The sequence below is a fragment of the Coturnix japonica genome, chromosome 7, assembly GCF_054131305.1.
Source record: "Coturnix japonica strain WE chromosome 7, WE-NBRP24, whole genome shotgun sequence".
Lineage (NCBI taxonomy): Eukaryota > Metazoa > Chordata > Aves > Galliformes > Phasianidae > Coturnix > Coturnix japonica.
Genome location: NC_140669.1, coordinates 9843400 through 9867465, shown reverse-complemented (window position 1 = coordinate 9867465; position 24066 = coordinate 9843400). Strand labels below are relative to the sequence as shown.

The 24066-nt window shown below is 43.2% G+C and overlaps 1 protein-coding gene and 1 long non-coding RNA gene across 35 annotated transcripts in view; one reads left to right on the top strand and one right to left on the bottom strand.

Annotated features, from left to right (window-relative positions):
- The window catches only part of LOC116653662 (uncharacterized), a 424046-nt gene that overhangs the window by 73125 nt on the left and 326855 nt on the right, over positions 1–24066 (bottom strand). For all 34 annotated transcript variants that reach the window (XR_014948267.1, XR_014948268.1, XR_014948273.1 and 31 more), the window contains one exon: positions 6538–6587. Coding sequence is in view for 3 of the 34 variants with exons in the window: in XM_085553217.1 (XP_085409343.1) it covers positions 6538–6565 (28 nt within the window). In the remaining 31 variants the exon portion in view is untranslated. The remainder of the gene's footprint in view (positions 1–6537; positions 6588–24066) is intronic.
- LOC107316839 (uncharacterized) lies at positions 59–1203 on the top strand. Its single transcript, XR_001556599.3, has 2 exons — positions 59–269; positions 1049–1203. It is a non-coding gene; the product is annotated as an uncharacterized LOC107316839 (long non-coding RNA).

Here is a 24066-nt window from a genome sequence, read left to right as displayed (position 1 = left end):
CATCATAAACACCCAGTGAGGCTTCTATGTCATAATGGCTGATCTCTTAGGATACGCCAGAATGTTTCAGCTCACTACCTGCTACTGAGCAACATCAGAGAAGCAGGTAGCTCTGCCTGGAGGCTGCCATCCCCTCACAGATACTTAATTAAAAGCAGAAATGGCAAGACGATATCAGAGGCCTCGCAGCAGAGGACGCTCCCGGCGGAGGCGAAGAAGCAAAGGCAGGAGACAAAGAAGAAGGCAAAGGAGGAGGACAAGGACAAGAGGTACTGTCTTTCAGGCTGAATGTTGGAAGGATTGTGACAATATGAGACTTTCTCAAAAAATCCTTGTGAAACCACAGTGCTGCAAGGGACTATCTTGTGCCTAGCCATGGAAACCTCTTTTTGGCTCAGGCACGATCCTGATAAACTGGAAGAAGTTCTTGTCTCCCTCAAGGGTAGAAGCCTTGTACAGAGATCTTGACAAATTAGAGGTCTGGGTAATCACTAACTACATGATGTTCAACAAGAGCAAGTGTCGGATTCTGCACCTGGGACAGGGCAGCCCTGGCTCAGTGTACAGAGGAGGAGGGGATGAGAGGCTGAGAGCAGCCTCATGGAAAGGGATCTGGGGATTCTGGATGACAGCAAGTTGTATTTGAGCTGACAGTGTGCCCTGGCCAAAAGGGCCACCTGTCTCCTGGGGTACATTGAGACCAGCACTGCCACCAGGCAAGGGAAGGTGTTGTCCTACACCTCAAGTACTGTGTACAGGTTGGGCACCACAGTATAAGAACACAACAAAACTATCAGAGAGCATCCAGTGGAGGGCTATGAAGATCATGAAGAGTCTAGGGGGACAGTTGTATGAGGAACAGCTGGGGTCCCTGCACTGGTTCAGCCCAGAGCAGAGGAGCTCTCATGGTAGCGCTGAGCTCTGCTCTCTGTGACAGCAACACTGGAGCAAATTGGACAATTAACTCTTGCTGTTAATGACCTTTGTAGCTTTTTGGCAAAGGAAAGTGTTTCTCATTCTTGCTTTCCTACCTTCTCTTTCACATTAGGCAAGAGATACCATTGCAGAAGACGAGTGGTTTACTGAGATCCAGCCTCCTCTGCTAAGCGTTGCAGCATCAACTGCCTGACAAACAATTCTGCTTTCTGGGAAGCCTGGAATAGGAGCAGCCAGTTAACACACAATAAACGGGCCTGGATGCAATTTGTTTCCTTTGATTTTCCTTATTTATCGCGTGTGTGGTATCCCTAGTATGTTATCTCAGACTCTTTCGTGCTGGGTGCAGGTAGGGAAGCTCTTACTGTCTAGGATGGAGCGGATTTATTGAAAGTGGAGAAATAAATGATTAAGGCTTGACTTCCTGCAGCTATTCAAACCCAGACTGAGAACAAGACTATCATCTCCTAAGCTGCTATAAATGTTTTACTTGTCAATCTGTTGCTCAGCTGATTAGTGCATACAGTATAAAAACCTGAGATGCACTGCTTCTTTAACTGCCCTTATCCAGGAAAGGCCAATGTTAGCTGCCTCAAGAATAGCTTTCATGCTCATGAAATAACATGGTAGGATCAAGACAGTGGCAGTTAGTTCATGATCTTCTAAGCAAACTGTCAGCTGGTGGAGACATAAAGGAGTGTTGGAGCAGATCATGTTAAGTCAACTCAGTATCTAAATTACTTCTTCTACCAAGGCCTCTCTCATGTGGAGCAGAGGATACCTGAGAAGCTGCTGCCCTATTTGCATTGCAGGATTTACCACCAAGAGTCCCTTTGCTCTCTAAGGAATGTGACGTAGTACCTTGCAATTCATGAGGTCACTGCAACAGGATAAACCAATCTTCCTAATCACAAGGAATGAAGCTAATAAAACACCCATTTCAATAACAAAGTACAGCAGCTGAGAGAGTATAAGCAAAGAAATTCCCCATCACTTCCTATCATCACCTGTGATTCAGCAGAAGTTCGTTCATAATCTGCAGGAGAGCAGGACTGTGGGCCTAGGGACATGGAACACTGCACCAGCTCTGTGGCTTTCTCTTTATCCTTGGCCAGCTAGGATGCACACATGGACAAAAATTCAACAAGAACATGGCCAAGGTTAGTGAGCACGTTGTGCTCAGTAGCATGACTGGCATGGTCATGCTTTAAAATGCCACCCTCAGTTGGCTCTGAGACTGCCCAAATGAAGTGGGAGAGGGGTGCATAGACATGGGAGAAAAGACGTTCTGCCCACAGCAGCTGGTCTGAGATGCTTTTTGTCACAAAGTGACATCATGGCCCACGTTCCTCCAAACAATTGTGACAGGAAAGCCCTGCCCAGCATTTCTTGCTCAGTTTCCTCTTCTTTCCCTCTTCCTGAATTGGGCATCACTGCCCCAGAGCAGTGGGACATGTGGGTGTGGATATCCTGCTGGGAGAGTCCACGTTACACCCCACCAAAGTCACAAGGAGACCTCTGTCACTCCACAAATCGTTGACATCAATAGCACAGCCCCTGAAGGTCAGATTGAGTCAGAGCACAGATGGAACTCCTATCTCATCCCTGTTCAAACACCTAGTAGGGAACTTCATTAGATTTTGGCATCAGTCTTTTGGCTAGTCTCTCCTTATGTGTGTATATATGTGTGTGTATGTAAGGAGGGAACCACACTGGTGCTTTTTTTTCTTCTTCTCCTTTTTCATAACACTATTACTCCATTAATATTTCTGAAAGCCAAGTTTTACTCTGATGGGCTCTCATAATTAAAGATTAAATGCTGCAGAGGAGATGACAGTCCTCACATGTGCCAATGAGTCAGTAAATTCCTTTGTGAAGCCTAAGTCCATCCAGATGTTGACCTCAGCTCTAATGCTATGTTCTTTGCCTATTTTCCTCATGTATTGCTGGGTCTACTTAAGATGGGTATGACGTGACCATCAATGAAGAAAGGCAGGCTCTCTGAGAGGGTAAAATGTTTTGCTTTCTACAATAGGATTGTGAAGCTCTTTCCATTGCCGTAATTCTTGGCTGTTGCCCTACAAATGCTTGTCTTGCGACTATTATTGCTCACTTGGTACTGTTTGCACTGCACAGGCGTAAATGTCTACAGGCAATCTAAATGTGAGACAGTTACTTTGTGTGGGTCTAATTCAGAATTTCAGGCTTTTTCTACAGAGCCAAAGAGGAACACGGAACCATACTGGTAAGCAGACTACAGAAAAGCATGATCTATCTGCAAATGTTCTGTTTGCAACAGCAGTGTTTTCACTAAATACAAAAGAGGAAATTGGATCCTGCACAGGCAGATTCACCCAGCAATTTTGCTGTTTCTTTGCTTTCCTTTGTAAGCCATTTCTTAAAACTACACTTCCTAACAGTTGCTGGGCTAGATATTCCCTTGCTCCAAGTCCTGCTGGAGCGTGTGAATGACAGAGGACCAAAGATAGGAATTCAACCCTGATGCTGCACAGGTTTTAGTGAAGCTCCAACAGAGGAAATGAGAATAGTGCCAAGTGAATCATTTCTGGGCTCTTCTTTTGCCTTCCCCACCCTTCTGGGTGACACAAGCCACCTTTTCATGATACAGATCAGCAGACCTGGATGTTTTTCCAGGGCTTCGATATAACCAGGTTTCTGGAATAAAACCTCAGGAAACATGTGCTCTATCAAGTCCCCTCCCAGCTGTGGGACACTTTCCTACATGGTCCTTTTGCTTTTCTGTTGTGGCATTCAACATGGGGGTACAGAGTGTGTAAATGAGGATTCCCTCAGCTCAGATTGTCCATCTACAGTCAACCAAATGCAGGAACTCTCTCAGGAACTCTCTTTCCAGCTGTAATAACAGGCCCCCATCATGTTAACCTGCTGCAGCGCTGTTTTCTGCTAAGAAGTAACTAGCTCCCTAACAAGGGGATTTTAGAGATGGGGGTAGAGGAAGCGAAGCAGAGCAGAGCTGTACTATTGGCATTCTTCAGTCCAGATCCCCATGTTATTTTGTTATTGGGATTTGCCCACTACTAGTTAGGGCCTTCATTCCTGAGCTGCTTAGTTTCAGATACTTAACTCCTGCTTTCTTAAGCACACAAAGCCTCCCCTTTCTCAGGTCTCAATGGCTTTCAGTTGCTGCTCACATAGCTGTGGTTGCACCAAGAATTGCCTCCCTGAGCTTCAGCAGCAGAGACAAAGCATGTTCTAGACATCCAGCTTTCTGGTCCCAGTGATAACTTTGCTTCTCTGCCCCAAAATTGCCCTTTAAGCAGAGGGGATGTAGGAAAAGTGCCAAGGGCAGGGACAGCTGGAAGTGCAGTGACAAACGTGAACCAGAGGCAGAAAAAAGCTTCAGGTCTCCAGAGTCTCAGCCCTGAGCCCCTTCTGCCTCATATTGAGTACATCAGGAGGCAGCTGTGAATAGGCTGGATTGCTGGTGACTTGAAATACACAACACAATGAACACAAACTGGTGTATCTCTTTTTTGTTTCCTCTATAAAGCCCTATCTCTACTCTCTTCTCTCTCCCTCTCTCATTTCATGATCCCTGCCAAAAATACATAGATTTACTCATAACAAGCCATGCCAGGATCAAAACAGCTGTATCTAAATTTATGGTCTAATTTTCAAACAGAGTCATTTCCTGCTGTTTTGCCTGCCTCCTGAGTCAGTCATGTATACTTCTACATACTGCCAGACATGGGCAATTCTTATTAAGAGATGAAGCCATTCCAAGCCAAAGCCAGTGTGCCTTTCAAAGGCCAAATCTTTTAGTTCTTACTCAAGCTTTTAACTGTGATGATCCAGACAAGTGTTTTCTCATGGCCCCTATGTTACAGTTCTCATTATGCTCTTGACTGCATTTCAGAAATGCAGAAGGAGCGACAGAGGCTAATTTACAGTGCTCTTCAGAGGTGGTGTTGGGATGAGTTTGAATAATTTGTTTATTTGATTAGCTTATACTGAGATGCTCCAGAGCTAGTAACAGTTCTCATTATGTACTGGCTAGCTGTACAGCACCCTGCAAAGCGGATCTGTTCTGTCTCACGGCAGAAGACAGCACAGATATGAAAGGAACTTCAAATACTTAAAAAGGCGGTATACAAATAGTCATAAACCCTCCTCCTCGACACTATACCTTGACAGTATTGGTTTGAGAATCAGCAGCACTTTTGCATTAAGCTAGCTGTCTTGCTTAGCTACTCATGGATGGAAGGCAGAAGGGAAGGATCCTCCATCCAGCCAACTCTCTGGCTCTTCAATTTCAATCTCAGAGGCTCATATCACATGTGGAACTCTCTCAGTCCTGGGTTTTGGTTTTGGATTCACAGTGCTTGAGCACTGGTTATTTTACCATCCCAGATTTCCACTGGGGTGGACCGTGGCTTTCAAAATTCAAACAAACAAACCAACCTGCCATCTTCATCCTTCTTGCACAGGGTCATCTCCTTACAAGGATATTTTAAAAAGAATTATAATAAATGGTAAAAACTGCAGCGCTAACATAGAGCAGATTTCACAGGGACAAGCAGTACAGCAGCCTCCTCTTAGCAAAACTTTCTAGATGAGTATGAAGTAAACACAGCCTTGCAGACATGCACAGTCAGACACTAAGCTTCTCAACCAGTGAGAGTCCTGGAAATCCCCTGGGAGACCAAGCCCTGGTTCCCTGGTTAGAATAAAACACACGAAGGGACACTCACAATTTAATGCATTCAGCTCAGGTGCCAGATCAAACTGTGGCATCCTGTGTAATCCCTGCTGAAAGGCAAAGCAAAGAGCTACCTGGAGGACCTCCAAGGCACTGGATAAGAGGCATCCTCTCAAACAAAGGTCAGCCAAAGTTGAGGGAAGGCCCCAAATCTGTGCCAGGTGGGAATAAGATCATAGAAAGGTGGTAGCTTTCTCTAGAGCTCCCACTGAAGCAAGATGGGGAGAGATGGTTCAGAATGGTAGAAACTTATCTTGGCAATACTCCTTCTGCAGGTGGAGCAAAGAATAGGCCTTTCACCATATTTTATTTCATTTTTTCCTTGAGTTTTTCCAAGTGCTTCTGCACCTCTTTCCTCAGTGCTTCCTCTCCAGGAGGGGCTGATTCTCAAACTCTCAGGGAAAGGTTTGCCTTGAATGGTATCACCCCTGAAAACTGTCAGGTTCTGCAGCTTTCAGTTTTCAAACTGCCCTCATTTTTCAAGGCTGAACTTCCCACCTCCAATGAATTCAGGCCTGAAATTAATGTAAATACACCTTGCAGTGATTCACTCAAACCCCAGCGGAGGGTTTCATGGCCTTTGCTGATTTGAGGTGTGTTTTGGCTGGTGCCATTTGGCCATGCTCTGATTGAGTCCTCTCTACCGTAGGTGTACTGAAATGCCTTTAACACACAATAACTGACATCAAGGAAGAAGAACTAAACATGTCATGGCAGGCTTTGGATTGGAAAGGTTCAGTTGTAAATGCTTATACATATTCCAAAACAGATACGGCTCTGCATTACTATGGTGACAGAATCCCTCCCCATACATTTCAGCAACAGAAAATAGACCGAACAAAGAACAGAGGTCTACTTACAGCTCCAGGGGCTCCAGAGGTGGCACATTCTTCTTATTCTTCTTCACCAACTGTGTGTGGGTAAAGAAGAAGATTAAAATTCAATCCCCAATGTATTTCCCACCTTTCCTTCCCTCCTCCCCCTCCACCCCCCCAAGAAAAGAAAACAACCCAAAAAACCCACAAAAAAAAAACCAAACACAACTAAACAACACCAAAACCAAAAAACAAAATCCATCCACCTGCTTTGCATACAGCCAAGAGGCTGATGTTATTTTTTCCTACATCTTGAGATTGGCTGGCCTCAATTTGCCTAGCATTACACAGCTATGGAATGTAATGTTACCAGGTATCCTGAACTTGTTTCAGTGTCAGACAAAAGCTCAGTATCTTTATTTTAGGGAATTCACCGCCATCCTCTCCAACTCAAAGTTTCCCTAATATTGCCGAGTAATAATTGATTAACAGCTATGAGGCCGTCTAGAAAACATTGCAAGATTTGAGAGAAAAAGATGCACAGCTTTTTTTAGTAGCACTATTCAAGATGCATTTGCAAGCACTCTGATGGATGGAAAAGTAATTGAAATATCACCAGTATTTTCTCAGAAATCCTGATGCCTGAATGGAATGTGTGAATGGACAATTTATAAAGAAAACAGATTATTTGGTAGCAAGGAGTCTGGGAGCTGAGGTCTTAAGGAAAATGCAAGCTGTAACCTTTGCCATGAGGTGGTTGCTAGAAAGACCATTTTTATAGCAAGACCTGGAAAGTAGACAGGTGGGAAGGGAGAAGAATGGAGGAGAACTAAAGTGGAAGGCAAAGGGCATGAGAATGTGGAAGAAGCAGAGCACTGTCAGAGGATGGGAGAAGCGAGGCTTTTCAGTCCATCACCAACAGTGGCACCTGTCCCAGTCTTGGGCTCGCTTGTGTTTCAGTGGCTTGTCTTACTGCTGTTTCTTTGGGAAGAGCAGCCTGTTTACAGGAAACAAGTTGGCTGTGTTTCCCATAGCCTCACTAGGCCAGGGTGGAGGCAAAAGCTGTCTCTTTCTGCTGCTGAGAAAGCCCCGGATTGCTGGGGTGTGTGAGCATTGCAGTTCCTTTCTTCCCACCCCTACCTCCTTCCTCCAACATCAGACCTTCCCCAGCCTCAGCTGCATCAGTGTTTGGGGGTGTTATTGTTCCCAGAAGGGCTGCAGGATCCCTGGAAGCTGCTGGGGCACACTGTGGCTAAGTCCCTGTGGAGCATCCCCCAATTAATGTTACCCCCCTTAGCCCGGATGGAAGTTTCACAAACATATGTGGACTTGCAATGGATGGTAGCAATGACAATAAAAGTATGATGTTACACCACGTCTTGGCAGAAGTGGCTCAAAAGGACAATTCAAGCAGCTGCCCTTTTCCCCCAGCAGTGTCACTCTGTGTTCCCACGCATGCTTGCCTCTGGGTCATGATGAGGACTAAATAAAAACCTGTGCACTGTCTCCTTAATAGCAAGCACAGGGGGTTATCAATCCAACCTTGAAAACTGGGGCCGCAAACGAAGGAAAGGGAGACGTATTTTGGGAGAAACAGATATTTTAAATGCATCATATTAATTCTATTGGCCTTTTCCTTACCTCCCTTTTAGCTTGTAAAACTCCCGCTGCCTCCCTTCCTTTTCAGCCAAACATTTGGCTTGTTCCTCCCAGTACATGGCATTCCCATCATACTGTCTCAGAAGCTAATAACCTGTCTCACAAAGTTTAAAGAGGAGCTTGAGGGCCAGCTTCTGGCCTGGTCCTTGCCACAGCTATTGCTCGACTTGTATGCGGCAGTATGCATTGGATGGAACTCCTACTCCTGATGAACGGAGGGTGCCAAGCTGCATGAATCTGGGGTTTAGCAAAGCCTGATGACTTTGAGCTGGGGAGGCAGGGAATGCCAGAGGCAGTAAGCTCCAGCACAGTGGGTTTGTCACTGGCAAGCAGTGGCTGGCCCTGGAAAAAGGGAGATGTCCCAGTTAGTCATCAGCCACCCGCTGGTAGCTGGAAGGCACTCTTGTAGCATCCATGGCTCAGTGAGGCACAGCTTAGGTCAAGAGAGGCAAGGGTTGTTCCCTGAAGAGTGAAGAGCCACCAGTTCAACCCAGCTACACATTCTACACTACCCACAAGCGCACAGGGCTGCAGTCAAATCTCAGTAGTGAATAAGCTTAATGGTGTAATGATGTTAATTTGGTGCAGGTCTAAAGCAGTTAGGGATAGATGCAGCATGGGTAATATGTGGACCCAGAGACACATTTCAATATGTGACTGCACAGAAGATGTTGCATACTGACAGGAAAAAAATGCTAAGTGGAATGCCCATCCATAGCTTATTGTATGACTTAGTATATCTCCCTATTCCAGTTATGTCCAAGAGTTTCATTTTTAATAATCTAAATAAGGAAGACAAGCCAAATTTATTTATACACAACATGGTGAGCTACCCCGCTACCAAAAGCGAAGCACAACAAAAAGGGATGAAAAACTATTCAGGTATTACAAAAGAATATCCTGCAGTCAGGAGATGCATGAAAAGGAAGTTGCTTTCTACGAGCTGCTGTCAAACTCTTTACTTCTGTCTCTCAGCCCTCTACAAATACATTTTGCAAAGATCTATCTGAGGAAAAATGGTGTAAGGAACATTTTTGATCTCTTGCCACATGTTAACCCTCAATGGGAAAAGGAGGGAAACTAAAATCATAAGATAAAAGGGGTAAGGACCACATCACCAGAGCCAGAAACATGTACATTTTCTTTGTAATTGCATTTGTGCATTGAACTGTACGGGTTGCAGATGCCTGCCAATATCTGTCTCTGTCTCCCCATCACCTCCACTTCAACAAAAAGGTCTACAGTGCCCTCTTTTATTCAGAGGCCTTTAAAAATCACCCAGGATACACCATGGCTACAGACCTAACCTACTCTTCCCTTGGGAAAGTGCTAGACAGACCCTGGCAAGGTACTCTGTGCTATGGTCTTCTAACTTCACCCCTTCATATATCCTTTTATTGTCCCCAGGAAAAACAGACTCATAAAATGCAACTCATTAAATGTCCGAGCACTGATAGACACTACAACTAAGCCTGTGCTATTTAGACTTTCAAATTTCACATGGTATTAAAAAGTTTACAGGACACTTGATCCTCTTTAATTTTGCAAAACAACCTTTTGGGTCCCAATGTTATAAACCGGTGGTGAAAGTGAATTAAAGGAACTCGGATTTTATTGTGATCCATGTTACTAGGAGTTGCGCTTTAGCACTTCAAGACTTGGCCTAAAGGTAAAGAAGCAGTAGCTTTTACAGACTTTTTTCCAGCTGAGAGAGGCTGGCAAGGTACAGAACTAAATAATCCAATGAATGCCATTCCAAAATGTACTCGGTCCCATGGATAATTTGAGGCAGATTGCTCAGAAACCTCTAATGATTTCCCCCCTCACACCCCCCAAAGTGCAGACCAAGAAAAGCGAGAGAAAGGTCCATCTACATTTAGTCATAAGGATCTGATTTTGAGGCAGTCAAGCAATACCAAAAGGGAAAGATTTTTCCTTAGCTGTGCTGAAAGCACAGAGATAGGCACTGCAGAGCCCCTTTTCACAGAGCAGAAGTCACCCTGGGCATCACAGATTTCTCTCCATCTCACAAAATATATAGCTGTTCTGCCAGGAGCACTCAAAGGCTTGTTAATGATAAAAAAAAAGAAAGTGTAATGCTATCATAGCTGAGAGAACTTCAGGCATGATACAACCTAATAATGCGATCAGAAAACATGTAGCCTGCCTGCTTCCCTCTGTTGGTTTTAATGTTTCCCCTGCCATTGATTCATGTGGACAAGAAAATGGAAACAACAGTTGTAAGGCATTTGTGAGGGACTTGGCCCATGTGAGAGTGAGATTTGATGAATGTGCTGAAAACCATCATTAGAAACTTTCAGAGGAGATGCTACCTACCCACAAGTTCTTAAAAACAGAATTTTATGATCATAGATAGGATTTGTCCAGCAATGTAACCTGAAGAGTTGATTGGACACTGGGCAAAAAAGGACTATTGCAAGAACTAGTTTTTTAACCAGTGCCAGGTTCTGAAGATGGGTAATCAGTGCAAGGTGGCCATGCTTGTATTCCCTCTTTGTTCATTCATCTGGCTAATTTGAAACATGGGTTTAACATCATTGATGTGTCAAAGGAGGTGGAGAGCAACTTGATGCATTAAATGCCATGAGGTCCTCAGAGAATAGGTGCTAATAAGAGCAGAAAACTGCTGAGGAATGTATCTAGCTTTAGAGGTATCTCAGCCTACCAACAGTCAGTTTCTGCTTATGACAGAGGTTTTAAAGTAGAAAGTACACAATGTCATGGTTCTTGGATGTGGTCTTGGTTTAGTTGGACACAAGCCTGTGGATGCTGATATTACACATCTGAGCATTTGAGAAGTTGTGGTCAAAGTGATGGTGTCCAAGCCTGTGGCATAAGACCAATAAGGCAATACCAAGGAGATGCTATTCATGAACTTAAGGGACTTGGAGATAATAAGCCATCAATCTGACCGTGCAAATGTAAGTCCATATTCCATCCTGTACATACCTAATGAAACTTTATAACACTGAAACAAACAAAACCTTAAATCATCTTATTTCACACTTAACAAGGAAAATATTGTGAAAGTTTGAAAAATATTTATTGCTTTGTGTTGCTGAACAAAACAGAAAGTGCAGTTTTCTAGAGCCCTTGTGCCCGAAGAGTTCAGGGCTGCTTAATTAATTACTTTGTTGATTTTTGATGCTATTTGTTAAATGTGTAATATGACCCAAAATGCATAACGCTTGAGGAAGTCCCTGACCTCAGTTTTCAGTTAATAAGTTGGACAGCTAAAGACAAAGAGCTCAGAGAACTTCAGAAGAAGTTAAGCCTGTTGTAGGAGTGGGAGGATTTATGGTATAGTTTGGCACCGCATTTGTTGTCCGGGAGTTTATCAATGAGAGTTTACCACTGGCTTGTGCTTGGAAACTGGTGCTGCCTCAAAGTTTGTTCTGGAGCCTGGAAGACGCTGACCATGGAAAAAAATAAAGGAGATGGCTACTCTAGGATTGGGAGCTTGATCCTTGGCTGTAGTGTAGGAACTGAATAAGAAAAGGAAAATGGCAAATGGGAAGTCTTTGCAGGCTGCCCTGCAAACATGGCTCATTTAGAGCTGCAGTAATCTCCACATGCAGAACAAATGAGAGTAACTTTTCCCTAACTTCCACTGACAGAGGCTTTGAAGGGCTTTGCCTTTTGGTATGAGCAGTAGATCTCAAGTAGAGTGATCTAGCAGTGGTAAATCTGTCAGTATTATCACAAATTACAGGGGAGGGACAATATAGTCAAAGACTGAACATCAAGTGAAAAGCAAACCTTAAGAAAACCTTAAAATCTTTACTCCTGGTCCTGTTTTTTTAAAGCACAAAAATGACCTTAAGAAAAGGTCCTAAAGACAGAAATCTTAGTTATTCTGGTGAAGTAACTGCACGTCAGCACTCAGTGCTTCAAACTGATGATTACCTGCACCATACCCCACAAGAGGCCATGTGTAGCAATTGGACAGATCAATAGAATGGGAAAGACATTACAACAGAGGTGCAATGATGGAAAGATTGGCACAGTAGGAAGGTGCTATAAAGGAAGAGAAGATTGCTCACCTGTATCAGAAGATTCCAGGTTCACAGGGGAAAGCTCCACCAAGGATAGATCTCCAGAAAGAGAACCTGCCCTGATGGCAGTCAGCCCTTAAATGAGGTCTAAGAGAGGCGCTTACTTCCAGTCACACAGCTGAACTGCCTTCACCTGTGCTCCCAGGGCTGACTGGGTCTTTTCCCCAGCTGCTCAATCAGTGGTTCAGGCCATTACTCAACAGTTCCCATATACTATGGTTCACAAACACACATTTTAAGCCTTTCTCTTTGTACTGTAGCAGAGTTGCAGTGCCCTGAACAAAGGCATCAGTCATCGGTCAGTGCAGTAATTCAGCATCCCCAAAGAGAGATTAGTTCAGGTGACATCCACACAACACAGGTTACCAGGTGTGAGATTACAGGCTAACTTGGGACTGAGCTCCAAAACATCTGCCAGTATGTGGGCAGGCAGAGCATGGAGAGAGCACTTAGCTGGGAACTGTGAGAACCTTTCCCTGAGCAACCCCTGTCCCAGACCCACATGTGGACAAAAGAGAAAAGTCAGGCCTGGAGGTGCTGCCAGAAGGGTAACATACCTAATGCAAAAGCACATTACAAAGGCTAATGCTGAGCTAGCAACAACCTCTCTCTAGTAGCAGTGGGAACCCCCTTCTGCTTTATTTTGTGAAGCATCTTTCATATCTTCTGCCAAAGACTTCAGGCGACAGCAAGTTTTGCAAGAAGGAGAGTTATAATAGAGCCAAATCTTGGCTTGGAGACTGCCAATAGTCAGTGTAGCCTGTAACAGTGAAAGGTCATTTGCAAAGACATTACCAACACTCATTTTCAACCCCACATTCTGGACCAAACATTCTGAGGAAGGAGCAGACCGTTGGGCTGGGTCCAAAGCCTGAGGAGAACTTGTAATTAATCTTTTAGTAATTCTTTTCCCACCCCAAATATTCCACATTTCCTGCCTTGCTTAACTCTTTCCAAAGCATCATTCTGCAATGTCACAGTTGCCAAGCTTGACACAGAGCAGAGACCACTGGCAGGAGCACTCTGCATGCCAGATGGCCTTCTGAGTGCTACCCTTAGGCTCCTCTTATGGGTGATCGCTTTTGCTGTCACAATCGCTGCTTTCCAACAGCGCGCTTGGTCTGAAATATTCATCTTCCCCTTGAGCTTCAGTGGAATAATTGCCTGGCAGTTATTTTAGTTACCTGTCCTGGGCAGTCAGGGTACCATCCTCTTACTTACAGACAGGCACGTTTTTAAGAACAGGTTAAACAAGATGGTACAACAAAGTTCATCAGTACAGAGCCATGTGCATAAGCCTGACTTCAGGGGTATCTAGCAGGCAAGGCAATTACAGTGTATTTTGAATTAAAAAGTGTAAACATACTTCCAAGTTTAAAAAATTTCTTAACATCTGCTTTCCTTTGCAGCATCGAAATCTGATTTTCCACTGATTTCTCTCTTTCTGCATGGCTCTTTTCTAATTTTCTGTTCCCTTGCGAAAGACATAAGAAAAGAATGAATAATATGGCACCCCCGCTCTGATCCTCCGCTATAGCATGGATGACTGCTCTTTGCTCCTCACGTTATGGGTTCAGTTTGTGCTTTAATGGGGCCAGAAAAGAAGGAATGAAAAAAAAAGAGCCTGTCCTGGTTTGAACTGTAACCACACCCCTGGCTCCCCCCGGGGCAGTGAGCCAAGTAGCCAGGGGTGCAGCATTCTCATCTCCCAGTTTGTCCCTTTCTGTGGTTTCAAAGCATTTTAAACAGATCTGTTCACAAAGGAAAATGGGTTATGATGCCACTGTGGAGGCTGGAAATGAGACCTTACGGTCTGTCCTGGCCTATATATATGACCTGTGATGGATGTGACGGCAGCTGTGAAACTAAAGGGACAAAAATAACAGGAGGGAGCGCACCCAACAAGAGGTGAGTGACCCCAAGAGAGGCATAGAAAAGGTGTTTTAACTTCAGTGTTGTCAAGTCTAGTCATGGAATAGTCAAGCACAGAGCGCATCCCATATGTCTTATGGGTGTACTGTTCTTAGTAAGAGCAGCTGCTCAAGCCTTTCCCAAAAGCAGATGCACCAGCCGCTCTGGCATGAAGTGAGGCATGTCATGGCTGTCTTCACCAAGCTCACGACCAAGCTGTCTGCATAGCTCATCTGGGTTTTTTTTTTCCTGATAACCAGGAAGAAGGAGAAGTCATTGCTTCCTGCTGCCCAGGAGTGGCCATCACATGAGTGTACCATCTTCTCCCTAGATACCTTCCCTCCTCCTTGTTCTAGAGGATCTTTGAGATCAAACTACCAACCAGCAGTCAGCTTTGTAAAATCCCCCCCTTTTTAATGTCAGTTTCTAATGTATCTGACTCTGCTTTGCAGCCCTTTGGATCAATATATGGATTAAAAATCCAGTTGTAAAAGGTCAAAGACTTCTTGGTCGAGTAATCCTTTGACTTTGCAAGGTGATGCCATTTGTTGGGAGCAGGTGTTGACTATGCTCTGAAGGAGATAAAATGGACCTTGATGTGGTTTGGTGGTTCCTGGGCTGTACTTCATACTGAGGTACTTTGACAAGGTAGATGAATGCCATAAACATGCTGTAGAGAGGACTGAGGCCCCTCAGGCTACTGCAGGAATGCATTCTGCTGGAATGGATAAGGAAGGGATGAGCAAAAAGGAGTCTATGTTTTCAAGTCCCTGAAAAGAAGCATTTTTCTCTGTAGTGAAAGGAAATAGCAAACATAAAATGTTATCCTGGTAAATAAAATGGGAAAGAGGGAACTAGTGGGATGAGATTACTGGAGGCACCTTGTAAAGCTGTCTGCAGCATCCAGCCTTTGCAAGGTACTTCAAAGGCTCCGTCTCTTTTGCTACCACTAGTTCTACTCGTCAAAGCACAGCTCAGTGACAGATCCTTTAAGGTGAGAGAAGGGTTTGAAATGATGGGTGATACTTCCACCACCTTCCAAAACCCGAGGAAAGGTTCCAGAAAGAAAGGCATGACAGTTTCTTTAAAAAGAAAGAATTGAAAGAATTTCTATCCACTCCTTCTGGGGAATTTCACTTTTTTTTTTTCTTTTCCTTTTCAAACCCAGTGAAATATTTTGAGTGAATTTAATGCAGTCAAATATTGAGTAGTCAAATGTTGGGCAATCTTCCCAAAGAAACGACTACAAAAGTACCTTTGCTCAGATTCTCAGCTATCTTGTGCCAGCTTTGTAACAGATACTTGTTTTCTCTGTGGGTTTGCTATCCCTCTCCACGCACCTACAGTCAGAATGCGCTTTCTTGGGTCTCTCACCATAACAGTATATTCAGTGTCTTCTGCAATCTGAGGTTAAAAGTGCTCTGCTAGAAACTGCAATTATGATGAACAGCAGGCAAAGTAGCAAACTTCAGAGAAGAAAACACCAGGATCTCTGCATGGGTGTACACCAAGCTGAGCACAGAACAAGCTCTGGAAGAGGACCAGATCACATTTCAGACAGTTCGTGCTCCGAAGACACCTTTTGCTGACCTCAACCTACCCAGCTGTGAGATACCTCCCACACCCATATGCCACTCTATGGACTCCCTCCAGTCATGTCGCACCCTCTGCAAATCCAGCCTTGTGTTACAACATTGTCCTTCTCTTTGAAAACAAACAAGGTGCTGTCAAGGGCAGGGAGAACATAGCCTCCTATTATAAAACTGGGGATGAAAGCATATTTTCAAGAGATGAATGCTGTGCAAAGAGCTGAGTACAGACTAATTTTCAGAAATTGAGGATACTGAATGAAATATCTATTCATCTCTAATCATTTATAGCACATGCCTCTTTGACAAAGTCAGGGGTGAACTAAAACCTGAAGAGGAACACGAATTCTGGTCTTGTTAAAATGTGTAGTGGCACTTAGGGACATGGTTTAATGGGCGTGGTGATGGGCTGATGGTTGGACTGGATGGTGATAGAGGTCTTTTCCAACCTTAATGATTCTGCGTTTCTGTGATTCTATGTGCAGGTCAGGGAGAGAAACAGAATTGGGGTCAGGGCTAGGATGTCATAAGTTGTTCCTCTTTTTATAATAAAACCAAACAAATCTAAGACTGATCCAAATTCTGCCCTTTCTATGGGGGACTAAAGCAGGTAGTTCAGATATGCAGAAGAAAGGAGCTAAGTGAGATGTTCTGAAGCTAAGGAAAGGTATGATCTCTTAATGGAGCCAAGAGGCACCAGTTACGCAGGTGATTTGACTCAGCATTTTATGGCGATGTGTGTAAAAGCAACTAAGGGATTGAAAGATTTCTTCATTATTATTTTCTCTTTTAACCCCAAGCACTGTTCCCATTTGTGCTGAATTATTATCCCAGACCACTGAAGACTTCTGAGAAGAGTTGTCTTGCTCAGAGTTTCGCACATAGGCTTTGCAGAGGACTGAACAGTTAGCCTAGACTGCTACCGAGACCAGCAAATTCCTTTCTTGTAAGGATGGCACATTCCATGACGAATAGCAAAGACAATCTGTTCAGTGAGCCATTTGTCAAGTACAGGCTCCCTTAAAAGTAAAAGCTGCTGCAGGAATTGTTTCTATTATAACTGTTTTGAGCTATAAATACACTTTAAATTATTAGTCAGGTATTTTCTACATGGCTGCACATTATTCCTAAGTTTGCACATTATTTAACCCTTTCTGTTCTGTTCTCTGGCAATTCTTCACAAGATGCAGGTGAGGATGTACCACAGTAATTAAACTATTCCGGAGATGTTATCAGTGTAGTGGCTGATGGTGTGTGTTGGAAAATAGGTCAATAAAAGAACCTTCCTCTGACTGTTGGTAAACATCAGGATCCAAGCATGATACAAGCATTTCTTCCACACCACTGTAAGTGTAGTACAATGATATAGGTGAAGAATGGCTGTAGAACAAAATACAGGTACATATGTGAAAAGGAGTGACGCGATGACACTTAAAGCTAAGGATAGTGAGAATCTGACCCTGGCAACAGTTTGGACAAGGAAGATATTCACCAGCTTTGGATCCCAGAATGCAGAACTCAAGATTCTACCTCTGGAGAAATGTCATTTCATATGGTCTTTGTTCATTGCTGGCTACTGTTTGCTGCTGCAGTGGCTGATGCTCACAGATGGGTGTAAAAGAAGTTGGTAATATTTTCCCAGCTTCATGGGTGACAAACCTTCCTAAGAACCAGAAAATAGGCATCATCCTGGGAAGCTCAGCACTGGCCTTTCAGGTTAAGGAAAACTTCCGTCCAGAAAGACTATTCTGCTGTTTTGTTAAGGTGATTTGCTCTGGAATATTAAATAGAAACATTCCAAGGATCATGAATTTCACTCAAATAGCCTGCGCTATAGAGCAGACATGGTGGAAAGCTTCCAGAATGAGAAGACATACATGAGCGCCATGCAAATCTGAACAACAAAAACCCAAGCAGCTCTAGCCACCCCCAGTTAAGTTTTTCAGTCACAGGACTCTGTACACCTCTCAAACATGGCACCTAAATCTCAGCATGGCTATCAAATCCAGCTGGCTGTGCTCCAGAGTAGGAAATTCTCAAGCTCCAGGATGTGTGTATGTTGCAAAGTACTTTCTGCCCACAAGTCTGGAAATCTGAAATTATTTATTTTGAACTATAAGCAGTCTGAGAGTTGAGATATTCAATAAAGAGCCTGTGCATTTTTGGTTTGGAAAATAAGAAGAATAACCTTTTCTAAACCATATCCAAGATTGAAATTAACTGTAGAGGATGGTGGTCTCAGGTTGAGATTCCAAGTTCAGAGACAAACAATAACCATTTTACTGTCAGAATTGTTTAGAGTAAGGAGAACAGAACAACTAGGTCAGGAGGATTTTATTTCTCAACTTCAGATTAAATTAGAGCTGCTCCAAAACCACATTGCTTTAGAAGCGACAGATACATTTGCTCCTACAGAAAGCCCAGTGTGAGTCCTGGCAGAGAGAGAGGGCTTTTGCTATGTTCATGAAAACATCTGCATGGTTTTCCTGGACCCTGAATGTGCTAGCAATGGGGACCCAGCTGGTACTGAGGGAATGGGGTGGAAATTAACATTCCCCTGGGATGGAAGGTAAATTGAGTTGCGTGGCTCACACCAGCTTTGCATCAACAAACAGCACTTGCTCTGGTCCCGGTGTCACTAGGGAGTTTGCTTTTCTCAAGGTCGTACAAGGTTCACTCACATCCTTCTTGCCTGTTGGTCCCGAAACCGCATGTTAACCCTGTGCTTCTGTTGCTGTGTCTGTACTTGTTTTCAATTGTTTAATAAGCAACCATCAATACTCAAGTGAAATTCTTTTTGCAGCTAGAGCTTTGCTTTCTGCTTGGGTTGTTTTTCTCTAAAATCTGGGTATGGCTAATGCTGCTCATGTGATGTTTTTCTAGGTGAAAGCTGTAGACAACAGCTTCTTTTGCCTCAATTTTAAACTTTGTTTCAGAAAGCTTCTCTACACCTGACTTAAAATTCACATTTTCCAAATGACAGTGCAGGTTTCTAGCATACTCTCATGACAGTGCACTCTGGATGAAAAAGACTTACTTTTAAGGTAAGAAAGGAGGTCTGTGTCCTGTCACCCCAGCAGAGCCACGGGCTCCTTAACCATTTGGATTGCTTTGGCTGACAGATTGGGGAAGTTGCCAAGTCTTTACGGGAGACCTTAATGCCTACAGCTCCATGGTATGGTGCTAGAGCCAGTAAATCAAATTACTGAGATCTGAAGATGCTGATGACCGTATTCACTACTGTTTTTTCCTGTCTGTAGCTGCGGAGTTAGGAAAAACAGGGACGATACTTTTCAAAGCCAGAGAAAGAAGAGAAACCTTATGGACCAGAACTAGACAAATTCTGGAAGAAGTGCTTTTCAATATCCCTTTGGAGCCAGGAAATAATGGCTTGAACAATGCTGATGTGACATTGTGAGACTGCTCAATATCTCTTACTCATTGAATCCCAGCTAACCACAGCATGGCTTTATCTTCAGTGTTCCTTGGAATCATATCAAGGGTTTCTTTCACTTTTTTTTTTCTTTAAACCTCAAGGTCAAGCAAAAATATGTTTAAAAATAAAGCTTTATCAAGAGAAACGGAGGACTAAATCTCTTCCTATATTTAGTAAGGGCAATCTAATCTAAGCAGAAGTTGTTCAGAGCCCCTCTCAGTTTTCCTTGAAAGGTAGATGCTCCTGGGACGACTCCTGGAGCTTCGTCTGGCTTCTGTTTTCAGACTCAACCCAAGCCACTGAGTTTTATTGAGCAAGTATCCTGGAAAGTCCTGAGCAAAATGAGAGACAGCTGATAGTCCTAGAATACCAGTAGTTTTAGTAAGGTCCTGCAGATGTATCTCTGGGTTATGAATTCTCATAGGCTTTAAGCCAAACTCTTTTCCCCAGTCCTCCCCCAGCTACTGATATGGTCCTTGACAGAGGAAAACATCTGTCCAACTCAAAGCACAGAAAGTGATTAAGTGCTTTCTTAATCAGGGCCTTGTAGCTCTTATATTTGACTCTTGGCTTAGTCAAAGCTGGACTTTAAAGTAAATTTCATGTGGAATTGGGTGGAAATGCTAATGAGATGAGGAATTTTTCACTTCTAGGTCATCACTGAACAGTTTTTCAGGAAGGAAAACTGTATAAAATCAATGTTGCTTGAAGGCAGAAAAAGCGTATTTGGAATACTGAAGCAAAAATATCTTGGCTGGCCTGACAGCTTCATATCACCAGTGTTATGGGAATTAGATCGTGAGTTTACTGTGCTGAGACAAGACAACTACTTTTGAAACACCCTACAGACAGCTGATAAAAAGCCTAAAGATGGAAAGAAAACAGAAGTTTTCAAGCCAGAAGAAAAAGAAATTCCTTTCTCATTAGCCTGATAACTTAACCTGTATCCAATAAATAATAAACAATATCAGAAGATGTCACTAAGAAATTTAGGTGGTCAGTTGTGAACTGTGGTGCCTGGATCTGTGCACTACTTGTTTTAGGAGCTTAATAAACAATAAGAAAACAACTAATCTGATTGCCAGGCAGATTTAAAAAAAAAAAATCTACAGTTTCAAAAGGCTGAAAAAAAATCTGGTTCAGTGTGTAACAAAATGTTCAGACTCATAAGGAAAAGAGAAGAAGTAAACTTAGATTTCTAGGCAACCTGGTTTGTGCTTTGGAAAGGATCGATCCTCAAGCATTCTGAGATATTTGGGAGAGGAAAGGTAACGCTGAGCCAGAGCTGCAAACCATTATTTTTTGCATCCTAATAAAGGAGCCAATCTCATCTCAGTTTGCAGGAAACTTTGCCATGCCTGAGTCATGTGGAGATCTGAATCAGTGCCCCCCCCCCTCCTCCCTCCCACCTCTGCCGTTCTAAGCAATGATCTGCATCCCTTGAAGTTTAGAGAGGAAATATATATAAAACCAGTAAGTATTTACGAGGGCTATAAAAAAGAGCTTTGCAGTAGTTGACATGGGAAGCGATTAAGGTACCTTACAAGCAAAGATTGCAGAAAAGAGAGAGAGAGAAGTAATGCCAGAAGGAAATCTGGCAACAATCCTGAGGTAACGATAAGTGACTTCCAGAAGGAGGAGATGTGGGAGGAAAAGTAAAAATACAAATTGAGGAAGATCGCAAGACTTTTGGCCTTGGGGACTAAGCCACAGAGGCTGTTCATCACCAGATTCACAGACACAAGAGGAAGGTGATTTCTCACCCTGCTTGTGACTCAGAGGTTACTGGTCAAATCCTGCAAAATGGGAGTTCATCACGATTTGCTTGAAAGGGCTCAATTTCCCAGGCATCTCAGCTTTCTCCATCTGGGTTTGTACAAATGGGTTTTGGGTCTCCCCAGGGTTTAGGAAAAAGTTGCTCTGAACAAAAACACACACATGGGCCACGTTGCCAGTGAGGATCTCTCTGAGTTGCTCTTTCTTTTTGTTGTGTTTAACAGGTGGAGTATATGTTTGGTCTTGTCCCTAGGCAGCCGCCTGTGATAAGGAACATTCAGGGATGAAATGCCAGCTGGAGAGCCCTTAGTTATGATCAATCACACTACAAAAGCTTAGCTTGTAGAGTCTCAATATATGAATCTTGAAAAAATTTTATGGGCTCCCAATCTCCTGAATGGGACAGAAAAGTTTTCTAACCAGATACCCCACTAACAGGATAGAAAAACATTCCTATGCATAGGAAAATATAACTATATATACATAGAAAAGAAACACAATTAGAAGACATAGACAAATATCAGAACTATTTAGGAAATAACTGTGAATAAAGAGTACGTTTGCTGAAATTGAATCAACTGCAGAAGCAGAAGGTGAGGGCTGAATTCCTAAGACATACTGAACAAGTGCTTTAGACACTGGAAGTTTGTTTATACCCTCCCCAGAAATTAACAATCTGCTACCTTGCTTTCATCAGGGTTTGGTTATGACATTTTAGCTCACATATAACACCTGTCCCAGCCTACAGTCTATCTTTCATTACATTAGTGGGTTAAGAAGGTAAAGTAGAATGATGGGGAATATGTTAATTAATCTGGGACTACAGAGCATGTACATTTTGATAGGCAATGTTATAGATGGCTTGATCTTCAGCACTTTTAAGCTTCCCTAGATTCATGACAATGTTAGGATAACTTCAGGTGCTGAAGAATGCTGAGAATCAGCGTGTAGCTATAGGTTTTTGTCCAAATTTGGGTACCAACAAGCTGGATTCAGATCCTCATCATTTTGCAGGAATGTACCCACTAATATTCTGCAGGGATCAAATTTGAACCTGTTACTATTCAGGATAATTAATCACCAAGATGGAATAAATGGAGAACAAGGTAATTAAATTAGCATCAATATCAATTTGAGAAGAACTGTAAGCACAGAAGAAGAAGGGCTCAAAGTTCAGAATTATCAAATGTAAGTGGGAGAATAATCTGGGAATTTGGGAAGAGAAAGGATGACATACAGTAAGAACAAATACAAGGTGCATTGTTCTTTACTTAGTCAGAAACAATTCAGATATACAAATATGGGATGAGAAATAATCAGCAGAGACAGATCTGGGACAACTGTGAATCACAAGCTGAACAGAAATCAGAAGACTTGAAAGTGCCATAAAAAAGCAAATGCCATACTGGGATATATAAACCATCTGCATAACATGAGAGGTAATTTTTCTGCTGTACATTCTCCAATTTTAGGCACCATGGTTCAAGAAGGATGAGCCTGGTTGGACAGCATCCAAAGAAGACCAACAAGGATGATCAAGTTGAGAGAACGTGACTAATGAGGAGAGATTGAAAGAAGGGTGTTGTTTAGTCTGGACAAGATCTGACTGAGAAGGGATGTGATAACAGTTTTTAAATACATAAAAGACAGATGAAAAGGACAAGAACGATTTGTTCTTTATGTCCAAGGTGCAGAGGACAAGACTTAAAGTGTTGCAAGGGATGTACAGGTTAGATATCAAGAGAAAATCCTTTCTATCAGAAAAGAAAGCAAAGCCTGAGATGTGAACTTCTTTGGAGACTTCTTTGGTCCGGTTGGACACAACACGGCTCAGGAATGACAAAGGACAGGTTTTGTCTGTGATTGTCCTGAGACAAACCAAGCTGTTCCTAAGCTATGACAACCACCACGGTGTAGAAGTTCAAAGTTGTGCCCTCCTGCACAAAGAATGGAATTTCATAGTCAAAACACCAAAGCACTGACCATAACAATGCTAACCTGCATTCACTTCTAGAGTAACAAAAATCTAGTGAGGTGAAAAGGAGCTACTATAAGCTATGTCTAGCCTCACAGTCTAGGTATTTGCTTGATTTACATCACAAAAATAATCTTGATATATTGCATGTAGTGGCACATGCTATATAAGAACTGCTCTAATACATGCTGGAGACTTTTGAGGACTTTTGCAGTGATATCCGGTCAAGTCATTATGGGAACTAACTCCAACTCACAAATACTAAAATCCTTGTCAATCAGATTGAAGCTGCTCTTCAAAATTCACATGAAGAGAGATGTTCCACTTCGGGCCAAAGAAACACACTGATCCCACACAATGCACCACAGGCTGAATAGGGCAAACCTCCCACTATCCTGTCCTGATCTGGGGAGAAATTTCAGATTATGCTCCAGTTGAAGAGCAGGAGGAGGATGTTTCTATGCCTCTGCTAGCAAGCAAGATAAATGAGCAATTCCATAGCTTTAGTTCACCTTTAATTTGCCTCTGCTTTGTAGGCAGGGGTGAGTTACGATACAACGTTTTGTCACAGAAGCTCTGGAAGTTTGACTTTGTCAGCACCAGTGAGGAACTTCAGCTCTGTTATAAGACCCACAGAAGGAGATAAGGGCAGACTTGCTGTGCACAGAGGACCAAAAATTTCCATAAATGTTTCTTCCTCCCTCCTCTGTGCACCATCCTCCCCTCTGACTGCCAAAGAAAAGAGCTCCTCAGAGGTTACCCTCTGCCTTTCTTGAACTCACATGACTCCTGCTTTGGGTTCCTCACCCCCTGCGTTTAACCGAGGTTATGAAAACCAGGCTGCTTGATCTCTATTTATTTTCAGTGATCTCCTCTGTGTGTTGCCAGCAGCCGGAGCCGCGGCCTTTCCCAATACAGGGCACCACAGTGAGCTTGGAGTGCACCCAGTGATGGGAAAGGTGCACAAGTCAGCAACCAGCTGAGCTTATGGAAAAAACTAAGGTCAAAGCCTCACCAAGATCTACAGTGCTTTGTTCAGGGTATCAGCAGCTGAGCTAAGGATGTGTTTTTCTTGGTGTTCCAAGGTAGGGACCAGCAGTAACTGGGTTTTGCACTGCAGCCATTTCCATACACCTGGGATGTGCTGTAGGT